This window comes from Pinus tabuliformis, chromosome 6, assembly GCF_031772625.1.
Source record: "Pinus tabuliformis cultivar Carrire ecotype Pingquan chromosome 6, CPIR1, whole genome shotgun sequence".
Taxonomy (NCBI): domain Eukaryota; kingdom Viridiplantae; phylum Streptophyta; class Pinopsida; order Pinales; family Pinaceae; genus Pinus; species Pinus tabuliformis.
The window spans coordinates 1,459,808,159-1,459,827,694 of NC_142292.1; the positions used below are offsets into that span (position 1 = coordinate 1,459,808,159).

Below are 19,536 nucleotides of genomic sequence, written 5' to 3' on the forward strand. Positions count from 1 at the left end.
CTTGTTTCTTATAGCACTAGATGGACATCTATTCTTTATATATGCACCACATAGAACAGCATCAGCCCAAAACATTATCTTTACATTTTTGAAAAAGAGCATGGATCGTACCATATTCAAGATTGTTCTATTCATTCTTTCAGCTACACCATTCTGTTGGGGATTATAAGGTACAGCTATTTGATGTTTAATCCCATGTTGGCGAAGATAGTTTTCAAATTCATTTGATGTATATTCTTTTCCATTATCAGTGCGAATAGACCCAATATGAGATTGTGCATCATTTTCAATCCATTTATGAAAATTCTTGAATGTTTGAAAAGCATCAGATTTGTTCTTCAATAAATAAACCCAACACATTCTGGTGTAATCATCAATAAATGTCATGATATATTTATTTCCATTTGCAGAAGGAACAGGCATTGGACCACATAAATCTGAATGAATGAGTTCAAGCTTCCTATGTGCTCTTGAATGTGAATCATGAAAAGACTGTTTGCTATGCTTTCCTAGAATGCAAGCATCACATTGCTTATGTTTCCTAGGAATTGTAGGCAAACCAGCAACACCATTTTTCTTCAATAAGCGGAGACTGTCATAGTTTAAATGTCCAAATCTAGCATGCCATAATAAACTTGATGGAAGTGTACCTTCTTCATGATGAGAAATATATGAGAAATGTTGTGCATGAGCAGAGGTTCCTTGCAGTTTGAGAAGCCTTTCTTCTTCTATTCCCCTCATGACAAGTGAGTGGTCAAATGCTTTTCTTACCTCAAGCTTGCCATCAAACATATGAATGGAGTGACCTTGCTGGCGGATGTGGACCAATGACAACAAGTTTCTCTTGAGCTGTGGGAGATATAGAACATGATCTAGAAGAAAGTCTGGAAGACCAGGCAGTTTAAGCCTGATTGTGCCAAGCCCTGATGGCTTTATTTTTGACTGATCTGCAAAGCATACTGCTCCATCAACATTGTCAGTGAAATCTTCAAAAAAATCTTTTCTATGAGTCATATGACAGGTTGCTTCTGAATCAAGCAACCAATCATTTTTCGAAGAAGCAAGTGAAGCATTAAACAAATCTTCATTTACTCCAATGTTACATTGTGCCTCAATATAGTGAGCGGATTCAGGTGCTTTACCTTTGTCTGTATCATCAGTTTTACCTTTTTGCTGGTTTCTTTTTTTCTCAATTTTGTCCCATGGTAACTTGCATGTAGAAGCATCATGTGATCCATTTCGTTTGCAGCGAATGCAATGCAGATCTGCCTTTTCTCCTTGAGAATGTCTGCCCCCCCTGCCTCTGAAGTATCTTCCTCTTCCTCTTCGTCCACCTCTTCCTCTTGTAGAATCTTGAGTAGGATGCTTTTCTTTATGAGCAAGGCAAACAGTCTCTTCAGAAGATTCAAGGATTGTCTTCTTTCCAAAGGCTTTCTCTCTTTCAACAAACTTTTTCACAAGAGAGTCAAAAGTTATATCTTTAAGATTTCCATTTGCTTGTAAAGACTCAAGATAATTGGAGTAAGTAGGATATAGTGCCTTGAGAAAAGCAATAAGAGGGATATCCAGCTCAACCTTAGTGGATTTGATATCATGCATTATGGATTTTACTTCAGATGCAAGAGCAAGAGGATCATTATTTTTCAGTTCAAGAGAGAAGAGTTTAATCATGAGCTGAACAACTTCAAGTGCAGAATGTGAGTCATAGAGTTCTTTGAGCTTTTGTAAAGCTTCAAAGGCAGTTGAATATGATGAAATATGGCGACTTACTTCTTCATTTATAGATGCTGCGATTAATGCATATGCTTTGTTGTTCTTGTTATCCCAAATGACGAGTTCTTTGTCTGATGTAGGCTTTACTGGGTCATTGTCTCCTTCTCCGACACACACTCCCTTCCACAACTCATTAAAGTTGAGGGTGTGTTTTATCATCCGGGACCATTCAGGATAGTTCTCCTTGCCAATGAGAACTATTCCTACCATAGAGATGATTGAATGCATTCTGTAAAAGAACTTCTGCTGAAAAGAAAAAAATACTTCTGCTGATATACCGTGAAATTGTACTAAAAAAAAATCTCTGTTGGAAATAATCAATCATTCACCGCAAGCTCTACAAAGTTGGAGTAGCAACGGCATCAACCGTGAGCTCTACAAAGTTGGAGCAGCAACGATATTACAATTTTAAAGTTCACTGACGAGACTAAAAAATCACCATAAATCCCTTTGATTCTCTAGACTTTGAAACCAGTAATAAAAATATGGTAGCGTTAAAGTGCTCTTGTGGAGAAAAAAAACTTCTGCTGCTAAAAAGGAATGTTATCACTATCATAAAATTTTCACTACATATAACCCTCTTTTTTTTTTTAATTCAGTATATGCTATGTCACTGCATATAATCCTTTTTTTTTAATTCAGAGAATGAAAAAGAATAGCGCTTTGACAGAGGGGCCGTAGGCACATAGGAAACGCTGAGAATATAAAGGTCTTGCAAAACATAAACTTACTCTTGTACCACAAGCTTATCTTTACTCATATGACATTGCTTCATCATATGCAATTCGAAACTCAGAACCTGGGAAAACCTCAGCTTTCGCAACAAACTTTGCAAGAAACTAATCGTAACGAATATCAAAGCCTTTATGTACTGTTTCTCTTCATATCAGTGGCTCACACCAGGTCTTCACCTGTTTTTCCATAGTGACACTTCACAAAAATAGCAGCTACAACAAGGTTGTGGCTTCTCTCTTATTACGGTGGTTAGATAGGTTACACCATACCAGCGTTATAAACATTCAAGAGACAACTTTAAACAATATAGCGTTAATACACCATTCATGTGATACAGCGTTTATACACCATTTATTCAGCGTTAAACGATACGCAGTGACTCCATTCAATACAGCGTTATACACCATTTAATACAGCGTTATAAACCATTCAATACAGCGTTATAAATAGGCGTTCAATACAGCACTTCAAATACCATTTAACAGCGTTAATACTCAGCACATACCAGCGTTCATACGAGCACATTCAACGCAGTTCAAATGAGCCTTTTTTTTTTCAAAAAAATGAAATGGCTCCTTCCACCATTCACGCAGCCTCATCAAACGTTCAGGCGTTAACCAACGGATGCACAATAGCAGGCAGATGCGTTATGGCAGAGTATGGGACATAGGAGTTACAAGGCACGCCAAAAAAGGAACCTGGGACCTGTGCTCTGATACCATGTCAGGCCAGGAGTAACTCCAGACTTGGCAGAAAAACTGATTCGTTTATTTTATTAGGTAGCTATTGTTATATACACGAATGTGACTGATCAGTTCATCTTCTTGATGACTGTTCACATTCCGAATTCACCCAATCGCAGAGGATTAGGTGTCAACATCTGCCTTAGAAAATGACACAAAAATCGAAAAAATTAATCATATAAATATAAATATAATCATAATAAGGTAAACCGTTTTAAAAAATGAGATTGTGGTTTTGAGGGTTTAAGATTTTAGGTGTCGCAATTATTCTAGATAATCTTAAATATATTTCCATCCTGAAAAAAAGTAATCCAAAAATTTTAACCATTCAAATTATAGGTGATTTAAAAGAAAATACTGTCGTCCCAATAAAAGTGTGGTTAGGAAAGACTACGCCAATTTTGGTTACTTAGGCTGATGAATTTTTAATGTGAAAATGAATTTAAAGCTCTGGAAAATCAGTGAATCTTTTAAATTTTGCTGATTTAACAATCCAAAATTAAGATAATCTTAATTCCGAATCACTTCTGAGGTAAACAGATCTAAAAAGAATCTAAAAAAACCACTGCATTCGAGCTTTATATTAAATTTTGCACGTGTTATATAAATAGATATTAATGGAAACTTTAAATTCAAATATATATATAAATAAATAAATAAATAAAGATAATCTTAATTCCGAATCGCTTCTGAGGTATGTAAAGATAATCTTAATTCCGAATCACTTCTTTGGTAAACAGATCTAAAAAGAATCTAAAAAACCGCTGCATTCGAGCTTTATATTAAATTTTGCATGAGTGTTATATAAATTGATATTAATGGAAACTTTAAATTGAAATATATATATAAAGATTTTATATTAAATTTTTTTTTTATCAATGTGATATAAATATAAATAAATTATAAAAATATAAATAGAGTTATCAATATCTTTTTAAAGAAATATTTTTTGTGGGTCGTATATATATAATTGATTGTTGTTTATTTAAACTAAAAAAAATAATAAAGTTAAATATATATGTTTGTGAACATTTTGTAAAGAAGTGGAATTATTATATGTTTTTGTTGGAGATTTTTCTTTTCAATCTTTTCTATAATTTAGTAGGATTGTTTTTGGATTATAGTTGTATAATTTGTAGAATTCAAGTGTGTAAGTATTTTAAGTGAAATTAAATTCTTTTATTGACTTATTTTAAATAACTAAAATCTATAATCTTGAAAAAAATTACATTATAATATTTAGACAAAATTCTAACTAATAATTGAATTTTATTGTCTTCTTATTAACTTTTCCAAAAATTCAACCAATTTTAACTTTATTATTTACAAAATTCTATTATAATATTGATTAAATTTTCAAAACATTTAATCAATATATCAACTAAATTTAAAAAAAAAGGAAAAAAGAAAAATCTATTTAATCTAAAATCTATTTAACCTAAGTTTTGTAGAAACTTTTAATTTAAATTTTAGACAGTTGTATGGAAAGTCTCATTTTGTTTTTAACCATAGTGAATAGAATAGTATATTTCGGAATCTAAGCTTTATTAAAAAAGGCCAGGAGTGTTTCCCTTGAAATTTAAAATTAGGTAGAAAATATAACATCTCAATAAACCAACCAAGGGAAAAGTCCTCATCCATAACCTTAACTTTTTAAAGAGAAATCAGCATGGTACACCTTCGGTAAGTCCTACCTAAAATATTGAAATTACGAATACCTGCCAAAGTATTCAAAGTTAAAATCCATGAACCTCACCTCCTTTATACAGAACATATAGAACAATATCATTTTTTCTTCTTAAAACCCCAATTAGTGATGTGATGTGATGTGTTGATTTGAATGACAGATCGCTCTGCTTATATTTTTGTTTGACTATATCCTTCTAGAATAGAATAACCATCTGTGGCTAGTATTACAATGAGAACTGTACCAGTTAAAATCAGAAATAAGAATAATCACGCTGTCACGTGGCCATGGTCGGTTCAAGATTTCATGAGCGAGTCTTTAACTATTTTTTTGTTGACAATTTGAGAACGTATACATCACCTCAGCGAAAGAAAATTTGCACGAAATCCAATTATTTATTTATATATAATCCCCGTGTTTGCCAATGAAGGGACGAAGTCAGTGCTGTCTCTGTATATTCAGAGAAGAGGAGATCATCTGCGGTGGAGTTACAAACGAAAAATATCGATGATGGGTAGATCTCCTTGCTGCTCAAACAAGGGACTCAACCGCGGGGCCTGGACCGAAAAGGAGGATATGATTCTCTTCACATACATTCAAATTCATGGCGATGGTCGATGGAAAAAGCTCCCTCAAAATGCGGGTGAATCTCAGGGAATCTCTTACATTGATTTATTCATGCAGCTGTAAATGTGTATTGGAAACCAAATAAGCATAATGGTTTTATTTGGCAGGTCTGAAGCGGTGTGCAAAGAGTTGTAGATTGCGTTGGCTCAACTATCTTCGTCCCGACATTAAACGTGGAAACATTTCTCCCGACGAGGAGGATCTCATTGTTCGGCTGCATCGCCTTCTTGGCAATCGGTATGTAAAGAGTGACTGAAAACTTATTCAATTATCAGAGTTCGTTGATGCCCCAAGTCGGAGGTTCGAATTGCTAATGGCATGGTAATAATTTCAATTGTGATGTGAGTGTCTATATATGCTACCTGCGTGCAGGTGGTCGTTGATAGCAGGACGACTGCCTGGACGAACAGACAACGAAATCAAGAACTACTGGAACAGTCATCTCTGTAAGAAGCTGCCATTACGAAACCAATCTCAACCCAAATGGAAACAGCGAAACCTGGAGTCGAGGTCAAAAGATCCTTCTTCGTCACAAAATACTGTGTTGAAAACCACCCCCATAAAAACAACGATCGCAGGGCAACACCCTGAAATTGTAATTCCAAATGGCTGCAGTAATAGTGAAAATTCAGCTTGTGGCTTCAAATTGTGTAATATTAAAAAAACTGCTAATTCCTCCATGTCAGGGTGTGACCTACTTCTGAACGATTCTATCACAGTGGATGATTTTGAGCCCCTTGCCTCTGAGATGACAGGGCCTAATGTTGTTGAAGAAGCAGTTACAGATTCTGTTTTCTCCATGGCAACTTTAAGGGCTGAGGATCCCCCACGTTCGGATCATTTGGCGGGCGTAACAGCTACTTTACGTGAAAGTTTATTTGATATGAACGAGCACTCATATCCCGACTGGAATATGTTCTTGTCTGCTGTAACCTGTTCAGCAGATTTAGAATTTGAAGAGTTCTACAGGGAAGCGGCTGCAGAGAGCAATCAGTTTGAAATATGAATATATATCTTTTTATAAAAGCACAGATATGCAGATCGTTGGCAGCTTTACAGTCAGTGCCAATTATCAAGGAGTGGAAGAACTCTACAGTAACATGCAACGGGGAAAGCTCGAATATTTATAGAAATTAAGCGCACAGTCGCTGAACTTCCCACTGATGGAATCGGCAGATAAATAAGGGCAGAGGCGTAAAGACAAACATTAGTTGAAGGCCGTAGAGATGTCCCGTAAGATTAATAATTGCTTGTGTTTCTCAGGAATCATAATGACTAGAATTTCAACTATGTTGGTTTAATTTGCATCCATTGCAGAGATCGTAAAAAATTCTCTTTCCCATTGATATATGTAAAAATGATTTTTTCCCTTTTTTTGGTTATTTCTATTTTAAAAAATTGATTGAAAAGTCCATCCATTGTGATAAAATTTAATTGAAAAGTCCCTACATTGTGATATGGTGGGTTTTTAAAGCACTTTTAAATGTTAAATCAACGGTACATTATTATTCTCAAACATGATACCAATATAGTCTTACTAATTAAAAAAAGTTAAATGGAAAAAACATAGATACTAATAACTATTATAACATATATATAAATGATATCACAAGAACCAGATTAGAAAAATCAGGCCTGGCAGAGCATGCATGTTCTTCGTCACACTATATCTGTATAGAACAAGCAAAATAATTCACAAAGAAGACAATTATTTAAAAAAAAGAGTGAAAGAGGCAATTGAAATTGAAACATCGTCCAACAACTATAGAAATGACGGACTAAAATTAAGTAACACATGGAAACGCCTATTAAATAAAATAAAAAATGAGTAAATACAGATATACAATAAATAAACATATAAATAAATAAATAAATAAATATAACCTATCACAACTAACATCCTATTTCTCCCTAATAAGTCATTTTAAATAAACCTTCAAACTATATCTTTAAAATTATTTTCATTACTAGTTAACCTGCTTTTAATACATATATATATATATATATATATATATATATATATATATATATATATATATATAGATATAATCAAGTAAATAAATTTTAATAATTACATAATCATTCACTAATTAAACCATTAACATTTAAAAAAATAAATAATAATAATAATAATAATAAGATTTAAATTTGGAGAGGAATCAGGCAATGGCGGCCATGGCAAACAGCCCCAGCTCTGCGACAGTCCACAATGGTTGCAGGAAGACTGCATTCGGTTCCAAGGCATCGTCATCGGTTCGATCTGAGTTGGCTGGATTGCGTCGCCTGGATCCCGTGTTCAATAAGGGTACCAGACATTGTTTATTTGCCCAAATTCAGAGAACTGCTCAAGCCGTGGGCAATGGCTGCCGCGGAGCTGTCACTATGGCGGGCACTGGGAAGTTCTTAGTTGCAAAGCTTGTTACTGAATTGAACAATGCAAAACTTGAAGAAGCTGTTGGTTTTCCCACTGGATCCAGCGCTGAAATCAACAGAGGATGGTTGCATGTAGCGGATCTGCCACCCCGTGCTGTGAACAGATACAAACATTCCAGATCTGGACTGGATCTACCCAACAAACAAAGGAAACGCCCAGATCCAAGTACCCAGGAACTCTGGCCAGCGAAAGCCCATCCGATCTGGGACGCGAAACAGTTCAGCCACCTGTTACACTGCGCATTCAAGAAACCTGTTTTGGTAATGGTGACTGCCAAGGCAGCACCCAGAAAACAGCTGTTTGGAGGCAGCCGGTTCTCATATACAGTGGGACGGGGGTTAAACCCTAGATATGCCTACCTCACGCCAGATCCAGCTTACAAACTAGTGAACCAGGATTTGGATAGGGTAGATCCATCTGTATTCAAAGAGGAACAGCCAGATACAACAAAATGAGGTCTCCTCAGGACTGATCTACTCCGCAAGGACGCAGGCCCGATCCAGATCTTCATCAAATCGATTGGGGGCAAACACTTCTGCATGCAGCTCAGTAAAGGAACGTGCATCCATGCGCTAAAAAAAGAGATCCAGAGTCACCTTGGAACCCCAGCACAACATCAAAACCTCATATATTCAGGCTACAGTCTGCAGGACAACCAAACCCTACAGCACTACGGCATTGCCAAGGATTCAATCATTATTCTTAATCTCCGACTGAGAGGTGGAAGCACCCGAACCAGCTCAAAAAATGCAAGCTCCTTTCGGGATGCAGTGAGAGGGGGGGAGAAAATGAAGAACAAAGCAGCTCCACCATCAGAGCTACCAGGACCCTACATTGTTGAACAAAAACCAGATCCACCAACGCTACTAGTCTCCATGCCAGAGGTAACCAGTCTATACTCTGATTTGTCTAAAACTGCAGTCATTTGTAGATTTAATGGTTTCTGGCCAAAATCAGATGCCCTGCACCAGTGGATCTATACAACATGGACCACAAACTGTGAAATTTACCTATGTCCCAAAGGGTACTTCATAGTTAGATTCAACACAGAACAAGAACGAGACAACATCATCAAACAGGGGCCTTGGTTCTGGGGCAGTGCTGGCCTATTTCTCACCCCCTGTTTTTTTGATTTCGACGCCAACACAATGAAAGTCTCAACAATTCCTGTGTGGGTAAGGCTACATGGCCTTCCTCTACACTTTTGGCATCAAAAAGTATTAGCTGCAATCAAGAATACCCTGGGGAAATACCTAAAATTGGACGAAGACAGAGCTATCAGGGGAATATTCACATTCGCCAGAATATGTGTAGAAGTGGATTTGAGTCAGGGACTACCTGACCACATCACACTGAACTTCAATAATTCACAATGGATACAACAACTAGACTATGAAAACACAGCGTTCCGGTGCAGGGGATGCATGCAAACAGGGCACCTCCAATATGATTGCCCAGCTGCTCGAAAGGACCCCAGGAGAACTAAGAAACAACAGAAAAAGCCTAAGGGCTGGCAGCACACTGAACCATTGGAAGAAGAAGATATAAATGAGGAACCTACAGAGACCCAGACAGAACCTGAATATCAAATGGGACAGACATATACACAGGGAGAGATTCCCCCAACTACTCACTTGGGAACACACTATACAAATCTGCAACAAGAGCCACAAATGGAAATAAGCGGCATCAAACGAACCCATGGATCAGAGGGCTCAGAATCGGACAAAGAACTTCAACTGATCCCAATGGAAAATCAGCTAACCATTATTACTTCCACTTCGGACACTGGTGGTTGGCGACGTGTGGAGAAGAAGAAGGGTAGGAAAATTTAGTCATGCTGGATCAGCTTTCATATTCTCTTTTATTTTCTCTATTTCTGTAGCTTCCTGTCATTACAGGAACAGTCACCTGTTATTTTGTGTATTTTTCTTTGCTCGCTGCCTGTTAATACAGGAACAACCATCTGAATATGCCCCAGGCATCTACAAAATGTAATTTTATCAATTTTGAATAAAATTACGATTTTTTCTTACGGGAAAATAATAATAATAAATTAATTAATTAGTTAATAACTGTCAATATATAAATTTAAAAAATATGTACATAATCAATCACTAATTTAAACCAGTAAACATATTTAAAAAAAAATATTAATAAATAAAAATAATAAAAAATAATAATAATAATAATAATAATAATAATAATAATAATAATATTGTTATTGTTATTGTCATTGTCATTGTCATTGTCATTGTCATTGTCATTATTATTATTATTATTATTATTATTAACCTGTTAGTCATTTAATAAGTCGACAATAAAATGAGACATCAAATAATTTCTCTTTTAACTATTAATAGCTCCATTTCACGCTCTATCTTCTCAAAAGACAAATTAATGGACTCACTAAGTTAGTCCGAAACGTTAGTTTCATAAATTGTTCACAGGGTTTTCTACAAATTTATAAAAATATACATAAATATTTATACAAATCAATATTTATACATATTAATCTATAATAAATATTAAATTATTTCTTTCATAATACATCTCACATGGCTAAAATTAAAAGAATAATAACTAAGTAAAGTATAATTTTATTTTAAATTATTATTATTAATAATTATAAAAATAAAAATATTATATAAACAAAAAAATATGTATATTTAAGAAAACATGATTCTTAATTATAAAAATTTAACCTTATTTTATCATGGAAATTCTTAACATATATATAGGTTTTTTTGATACAATAGAATAGTTCAATATAAAGGCTTACTAATACCACACTCTCAAAACATCATAATTTATTTTCTATGATACTTGTTTATGATATTTTCTTAATCAATCAATTTAATTAAAAGTTTAAAAATAGCATCATTACTTTGCGGATAAATCTCAACTTTTTATTTCTATAAACTATTAAGACTATTCTAAAATATTTTATGGAAGTTAAATCTTTACCATTCCTATAATAATTAAATTAAAAATTCTTAAATTATTTTAAAATAAACCTATCTATTCCTACCAATCAAGAAAATTAATATTTAAAATTTAACTCAAACCATAAAAACATATATTGTGTTCTTTTGGTATATATATAAATCCATTCTTCTGTAAAATAACCAAAATATACCGAATTTTTCATTTACGAGTATTAATATACATTAATTTATTAACTTTTACTCGTATCAACATAATATAAATAATTGGTCGTGTTAAGCTCAGAACGATTCGTTTTTTATTAGGATGGCGTTGCTTCAATGATGCTGATGGATGGAAATTGAACGGGTCATGGAAGGTAACATAGGCACGAATTTTATCGATCTAATTTACCTAAAATAGTGGACTCGCAATTGTGCTAGTGAATTCGAATCACAAATACACGTTTTATAAGATTAATGTCCTTGAGATTAATGTCGTTGAAATCGAAGTTTGCTGGTGACGGCTTTGAAAAGGCATTTATGCAACATTAATGCAATTAGAAGTCATTAATGATGCTTAAAGATTCGTAAAATAAAGAAAGTTATATATTTTCTATATTTTAGTTTTTGTGATCCATAATGAATTAAACAAAGTCTTTCCATAGAAATTACATGAGAGAATATTTTAGCCACGACATTTCGAACCAACAAGTGTGGTTCATCATTAGGACTAGATGAACACAGACCATAGCAAAGGCTTAAATAGAGAGCAATTGTACTAGGAGGTTCCTTACTAAGAGGTGCAATGCAACGTTTATAAGAAAGGGGAATATGGAAATAAATAATTAAGCAAAATATATGGATAATGAAATACATTTAAAATTTAAGTTTTTATATATTTTTTAAAAATGTAATAAGAGGTTAAATTTAAGAGGAAAGTTACATTAAACATAAATGTCCTACAACAATAGCAATCTTTGTAGGCACAAGGTACATAGTAGAGGAGTTCAATTTCTTTGGGGTGTTTTAAATGATATGAACTAAATTATGAAAAAAACACAACAAATCAACCTCACCTTCTAGCTAGGTATTCCTTGTAAGGATTTCTTGGGTAAAATCTCTGTGTCTATTGTGGATAGTGCTTTTTATTTTCCTCAATTAATCGAGTAGAAAATAAACAAACTAAAAAATATGGAATCGATGGAAAAACGATTTTTCCAAATTTGTCATGAAAAACTATTCCAATCATGCAAAGGCACAAACACAAAGGTTGAGTTTTTAGCTTTATGGGTCTTTCTTGATTTTGCAAGCAAGTGGGGAGTATCCAAATTAGACATCATGGATGACTCTAAATTGATGATAGATTGGACATGTAAAAATATTGTGTTGGATAATGCATGTCATGCCCCCTTTCGTTAGGAAATACAAAATATTCTTCTATTCTTTGCAATGGTACTCTTTCAAGCATAACTTCAAAGGTTGAATCAAATGGTAGATGAATTATCAGGGGAAGCTTTGGAATTATAGCCTAGCTTTTTTTGTTTATATGCATATAGGGATAGCTAGTACATGGAAATTGTGGAGTTCCATTTCTAAGTAGGATTATTTGTAACTCATCATTTTCAGTGTCTCTTTGATGTGCAAATGTTTCTAAGATGTTTCTTGAAACAATATGTTAAGCATCAATTTTTTTTATCATTAAACAAATGTTTTTGTTTTGTCAATAAAATATGGTGAATATAATGTCATATTTATAGAGGTTATTTGGAATTTTAGGGAAGTGGCTCTTTAGATATTGAATTTTGATGACTCCTTCTAATAGAAACATCTATATTATCCATATTTATATAAATATAAACTTTTTAGTTTGGAATGCGTACATGTGTGTGTTCTTTCTTTCTTTGTGTTCAGCATTGAAAATGAGAAAGATTAATTTACATGATCACCTTCACAAATTAAATTTTATCACCACTCTAAACCTCCAATATTAAACACTATGTATTGATATATGGAATTCTTATGTTTAATGCAAATATAAAATAATAAAATAAAAGATTTTTATTATTTTTCAAAATTAAAAATAAAAATCAAATTATAAAATATTAAATTTAAATAAAAGTATAAATAACTTGTAATTTATCAAAGGAAATATTTAAAAATAAATAGATTACTTTCATGTAAGCTTTTGTATATGACATAAAAATAATATTCAAATATTACTTCAAAAAATGAAAAAATATATTTGAAAAAATATTACAAGTTATAGTATATAGCAAAAACGTTTATAATGTGCTCTCAACATTGATAAGAGGAGAGAGATTAATTTTTACATTTTCATCTCCCTAAGTTAGATTTTTCGACCACTCAATCAATTATTTTCTACAACTTGGAGGGTTTTCCCATTCCTCTAAGCAATCTCCTCAATAATGGACATTGTATTATCCTTAACAATTGAAGTTTAGATATTGGTTTTTCATCCTTCACATCACGGGGTCCCACTATATTCTCTACCTTATAACACTGCAATAGCTCCAACCTCTAACTCCCTTAGCTCATTTCACCCCCATATTTTAATGTCCCTTAAATTAGATAGCTTCTCAACAATGGACAAGTTTGTATAGTTGAAGAAGCCTCATGTCATCAAACATTAGAAGAACACCACTCTCAAGTTCCAATGCTTCAAAGCTCTAGCAATAGTGGATGCTTAACTTCTCTAGACGCAGTAATTTCTTCATTCCCAATCTCTTCATTTTACCACAAGCACATATATCTATATCACTAAACTCTGACAATGTTTCTTCACTTGACTATCCCACCATTATTTCTATTTTTTTAGATTGTGAAGTTTCAAGCTCTTCAACATTGAAAAGCACTACCCATAATTCCACTCCCAATTTAGTATGCAGGAAGCTCCCCAAGTTGGCCGCACTCTCACAAGTCTAAAACTCTCATGTTTTGAAACTAAGAAATGCAATGGTCAAACTTACCCCCTCATAAGCCAAGAGGGAAAAAGTTTCCACCTTATTCAGATTATGAATATTGAAGGGAAAAATATGTTAATTCATCACATCATCTCTAACAAATTTTATATCCAAAACATGACACATGACTTCAAAAAACAATACATATAAAAAGAGGGGTGGCAGGCTCCAAGTTGAACTAAAAAGACAATTCATGATGAATTATACAACCAAAGCATGACATATCACTTTAAAAATACTTGAAATAATGATACATGTAGAAAGAGGGGCGACAAGTACCAGGTGGGGAGTGTTGGTGGGGGGCTACTAGTGTGCCTTAAAGGACAAGTAGAACTATCACATTCTTAAAGTTTGAGCAAACCTTGTAATAACAAAGAAAAGCCTTATGTGGTGCTACAAGGAATTGAATAAGTGGGCTCACTTAGTATTCATAAATTAATCATTATCAGTGACTCTAAACTCATTATCAAACACTTTCATTTCAGATTGTTCCTATTGGGTGTGGAGCCTAGCTATCTTTTTTATTGGAAGGTATTAATAGCATTGGACACTAGTTCCTAAATGGGGTCTCAACGGCACTCATATGATATCCATCAGAGGGTTCCAAAAGTGGGCAATGACTAATTTTAATTAGCCTCCCCCCAGCGGGGGTTTGGGGGCAGCACTCCCGAAGCTAAAAATACATGAAAAATTGCTTTGTAAAATATTGTAATTTCGAATTCAATCTGGGTCATTCATTAGGAAGATGATATGAGGGTAGAAGACGTTGTAACATTATTCTGCAATTTACTTTTATTGTCAAAAACTAAAAAATAAAACAAAAAGAAAAATAACATATATATATATATATATATATATATATAAAGAAAAAGAAAAGGGAAAAATGAAAAGGGTATTTAAAGAAAAAATAGATATATATTAAAAAAAAAGAGCAATGAAAACCCTTAGAAAAATCAAAATGTGAGAGCTATCTCAAATGTCGTAATAGATATTAAATTAATTTAAATTAATTAGTTTAAATCACAAATTTAATCACGATTAGTTAATTGTTAATAAAGTTGTTTTTGATATAACTTGTTTGTCTTATGTGATATCAATTGCTCTACAATAAAGCACCACGATCTATTCTGCCAAGATTGATGGCCCTCATTGACTTTGGACCCCCTTTTCCCTTCTGACAGTTAATCAAAGGGGTGGATCTAGAAAACGGATTCTCCCCATCCCGATTTGTTTACATGTCACTCTATCATCAATTTCAGACCCCCTCCACTTAAACCATTTATTTCTCACCCCCTCCGAAATCCACCTTCCCTCACTCCTGCCTAAATAATAACTATCAATCTTGTTCTCGCCAATCCAATCCTCCTTTTCCAAGTGTCACATTCCTATTTCAACTATTATATTACCATTAATTATCTATTCCAATAATATAACCATTGCCAAAATTAATGGACCTGCTCCATTAACATATATTTTTCAACAGTAAATTCTCTCGCCCATAAAATAAAAGAAAACCTCGTCCAGTTGTCCTTTCCTCTACTCTTTTGTGATGCTAAGCAACTTAGACTATTTTTGCAACCAAGAATAAATCTAAACAATTTTCAAACATCCAACTCTCAGGTAATTACAGTCTTCTGCTTCATTTCTTTTCAAAATGTCTTCCAGGGTAAATCTAAAGTCGTAGTGGAAAACCTTATGCTTCCCCCTGCAATTGACCTAGATCACCAACCCTTAGTAGATCAACATTATAAAATATCTTAAACCAATTGTGAGTTTTATCTTTACGAACTCCAAAATTGGTTAAAAAAATTAAAAAAAATGATCTCAGTCATGAATTGAGTTTGTAGGACTGCTTCCTACCTCAATTCGTTTTTCTACAAAACCATCATTTCCCAGAATTTGTCTCATGGTACCATTTCAGGTACATACCCATTCAAAGAGCTATTGTTTCTGAGAACAATGACATCTTGTTCACAATTACCCCCAAATCCATATGTCAATTGCTCCAAATCCAAAATTCAGCCTCTTTACATGCCTTCTCTTTAGACTCCCTCATGGAACTCTACAAAAACCTAGCTATGCCCCACAGAGCCAAATTTTTTGAGAAATTTCTACCTGAAAGTGTCCAATTGCCAAAAACAAACCTGCCTTACCCATTCTTAATGTTTTCAAAAATGACAAAACAAAATATTTCTATAGTTTCTTGTTTGTCAGGCTATCAAACTGATCAATGGGTTAATGAAGAAATTATAGGTTCTCTATCAGTGTTCTCAGGAGGAGAAAATCCTTCAGTTCTTTTTCATTGTAGTGAATTCTTAGCAGAGGTCATCAATGGAAAATTTCTTAAATTTTCTACTGAAGGATTTTTCAAGCACGCTTCAGTCTTAATTTACTTGTTCTTATTTCATCAAGTAGATAAATTTCAATTTCCACTACAGAAATTAGATGAAAAGGGAAATGCACCGTTTGTGATTCATTGGACTTCCTTGGTAAGGAATAATACCATTGAATTCACATTTAGTGATTATATGCATCAATTTTTATACAGATTTTCTTGCCTACTTAACAGTGATGTTGAACCTATAATTGGACCTGAGATTAAGAGAATTCTACATCTCAATGAACAAACAAAGACATGTGACTAGTACCTGTATCAAAACTACACCGAGATCATAGTGTATCGATGTGAATTTCCTTCATATAAATTTCCTAATTTTGTTCCAATAAGGATTTTTTCATTAGAGTATATTAGGAAAATAATAAATATTGATGAGCTACACTTTGTGTCAACTAAAAGGAAATCGCAGTTTAAGATCAAAACACAGGTTGGACCCTTCATTTGTAATGCAAGGGCAATAAAAAAGGGAGCATATCTCCTCCTTAAACAAGTGAAATTTAAACTCAGTTTTACTTGGTCATATGATCCTTTAGGAATTGTCTCAAAGCTAAGAGTAGAGTAGAAAACTACTCCTTATACTCACACTCCTAGACCTGAAATTGAGAAATATATGAATCAATATGAATGACAAGAAAATACATTGCAAGAAGTAGAGGAACATGTACTTTCTTCTACAACATCACAAACTCCAGTGCCATTTGAAAAGTAGGATAAAAGACTAAGGGAAATTGTTTCCTCTCTACACTCAAAAATTCAAGGGAAAGAATTCTAGATATACAGAAAGACGCATAAAATTAATCCAACAAAAGAATATTTGAAGGAAGAAATATTTAACAGGTCCTTATGCTACTACCTTCCTTCGAAATGAAGAAATATTTATAGGGTCACCAACATCTTTAGCTTCTCAAGATCCAATGGAAACATCTCAATCAAGAGAATTAGCCCATGATCAAGTTGAACCATGTATATTTGAGACATATAAGGAAATAAAAAATAAGAATGAATCTTGGAAGCTACAACTGATTCTCAGTTATGGAAGCAAACAACATCATCACAACACCAACTTCTCTCTTCTTTTGGTACTGAGAAAGGAAAAATGCAAATATCTATCCTTGAAGCCAAAGTTCCTTTTCGTAAGACTGAAGATGACTACAAAAAATCCATTTTTTGTTTTAACTTTGATCAAATCCATCCTATTGATCAAATGGATTTGCATAAACAAACTGATGAAAGGATGTATTCTACTCTAACAAATTCAACAATGGAAACATTTAGACTCTAGACTTCAGTTGACAATATTAATTCAATTAAAATTAGAAAATCTATCCTCTTTAGAAAAAAACACCAAGATAAAGTATTTAGAGGATTTGGTGATTAAAGTGGGATATGATCGCAGTAATGTAAAAGTTGTTGAGGAGATAATTAAAAGATTTTTTTTTTATTGCAGCATTAAAGAAGCAACTAAAACTTCCATATACTGAAGATCCACAAATAAAGGAAGTTAGTCAACTAGGAAACGAAGAAGAATATATGTTCAAAATCATCATTGAACAAAACGGACAGATTAAGGAAATGGAGACAGAAATAGAAAAGCTGCTAAAAGAGAAAGAACAATAATCAACTCAATTAGGAGTTATTCCTCTAACAGTAGTTCCAATCATAGGTATATCAACAACAAGGGATTCTACTTCAGCAACTACTACAACAGTGGAGACACAGTCAACAAATACATCAACTGAATTAATCATAGCTATGGAAGATTTATCTATCAGAGGGTAGGAGATTGAAAAACGGAAAGCTCGACTTAATAATCTCCACGAACAAAAATAAAAAATTGATAATGTGTATTTGTGAGAGCTTTAGAAAACTCACAGATTAACTTAAAGGATTTAGTTTCTAGATAATGAATCTATTATTGTACAGACAATTACACAAGAAAAGGAGAATATCTGGGTAGAGATTAATGAAGCAATCACTGAAATTTGGCCTTCAATTGAAATTATTTTCGAGCAAGAAGGTTTGGTGTAGAAATCAAAAGAAGTCATAAAAGATGTAAAGGAAAATTTGGGACATAAACTAGTTGAAGCTACTGCCTTTGTAAGAATTTTAAATTCAAGTATAAAAGACGAACTAGAAGAATATGAGATTTCAAATAGAACTAAGACAATTCTTGAGGTAAGACGAGTTCTTACTAAAATAAATTTAATGCTACAGTTAGAAAATAAAAGTCATAACCTACAGGCCAACATTCAAAATTTCCACATAAAGTTCAATATACTGCATCAAAAAGGACCTCTAGGTTTAAAGGGGATCGAAGATAAATTAGTTAATCTTTATGATTATCAACAAAATTTATATTCCATAGCAAGAGATAAATCCAAAATTTCCACCATAAAGGGAACTATTATAGGGAAGGCTTTAATGGAAGGTTGTAACTTCAACTTATTTATCAAACATGAAATAAAACATTTGTTTATTGTCAATACCACTTTCCAGAAATATACCAAAGTGGATGAAACTTATAGAAAGTCAATCAAATTTTCCATCCAAGATGAAGAAAGATGGGATAAATTATGTCATCGTCTTGAGTAAACAGATATTAATCTTCAACAGCAAAGAAACAACCTTTTCAGTCCAAGTCATCAACAAAATCCTCAAAATAAGTGACAGAAAGCTTTAGTAGTTTAATTTTCCTATTTTCTTGTACTATTTTTGTAAACAATTTTCTTAGATATTTCGTAAAGAATTCTTGATATTTTAATCAAGATATTTTGAGGAAAATTGTATAAATACTTCATATATCGAAGTACAAAGGATTGAACCCTTGTGATAATCTACCAAGAAAAATTGTACTCATCTGAAGTTTTCTGAATTTAATGAAAGGATTCTAAATATTCCTCAAAGCAGTTGTGTTCTTGTGAGTTATCCGTTGTTATTTTGTTTCATATTGTAAATTCTGCATATATTTAATTTTGAAGTAAAAAATATAGGTAAGATAAGGTTGAGTATCAACCTATCTGAAATCCCCTATGAAGTTATAATATATTACAGGGATTAGTTTATTGGATTGTTTGTCTAAAATAACTCTACATCTTTAAATTGTCACTTCTTCATCAATTTAAATATATTTTTTTTGGGTTGTAAACATTGGTTACATGCATCTTTTCCATATAGTTAATTAAATAATCTGTCCGATTTTTGATAGTCCATAGACACTTTGATTTCTACCTT

The 19,536-nt window shown here is 33.1% G+C and overlaps 1 protein-coding gene across 1 annotated transcript; it reads left to right on the forward strand.

Moving 5' to 3' along the window:
- Nucleotides 1–5,397: 5,397 nt before the first annotated feature.
- LOC149264126 (uncharacterized) lies at nt 5,398–6,571 on the forward strand. The gene is made up of 3 exons (XM_089395833.1): nt 5,398–5,581; nt 5,673–5,802; nt 5,938–6,571. The coding sequence occupies exons 1-3, from the start codon at nt 5,446–5,448 to the stop codon at nt 6,569–6,571; spliced, it is 900 nt and encodes a 299-aa protein (XP_089251959.1). The 5' UTR covers nt 5,398–5,445.
- Nucleotides 6,572–19,536: the final 12,965 nt, after the last annotated feature.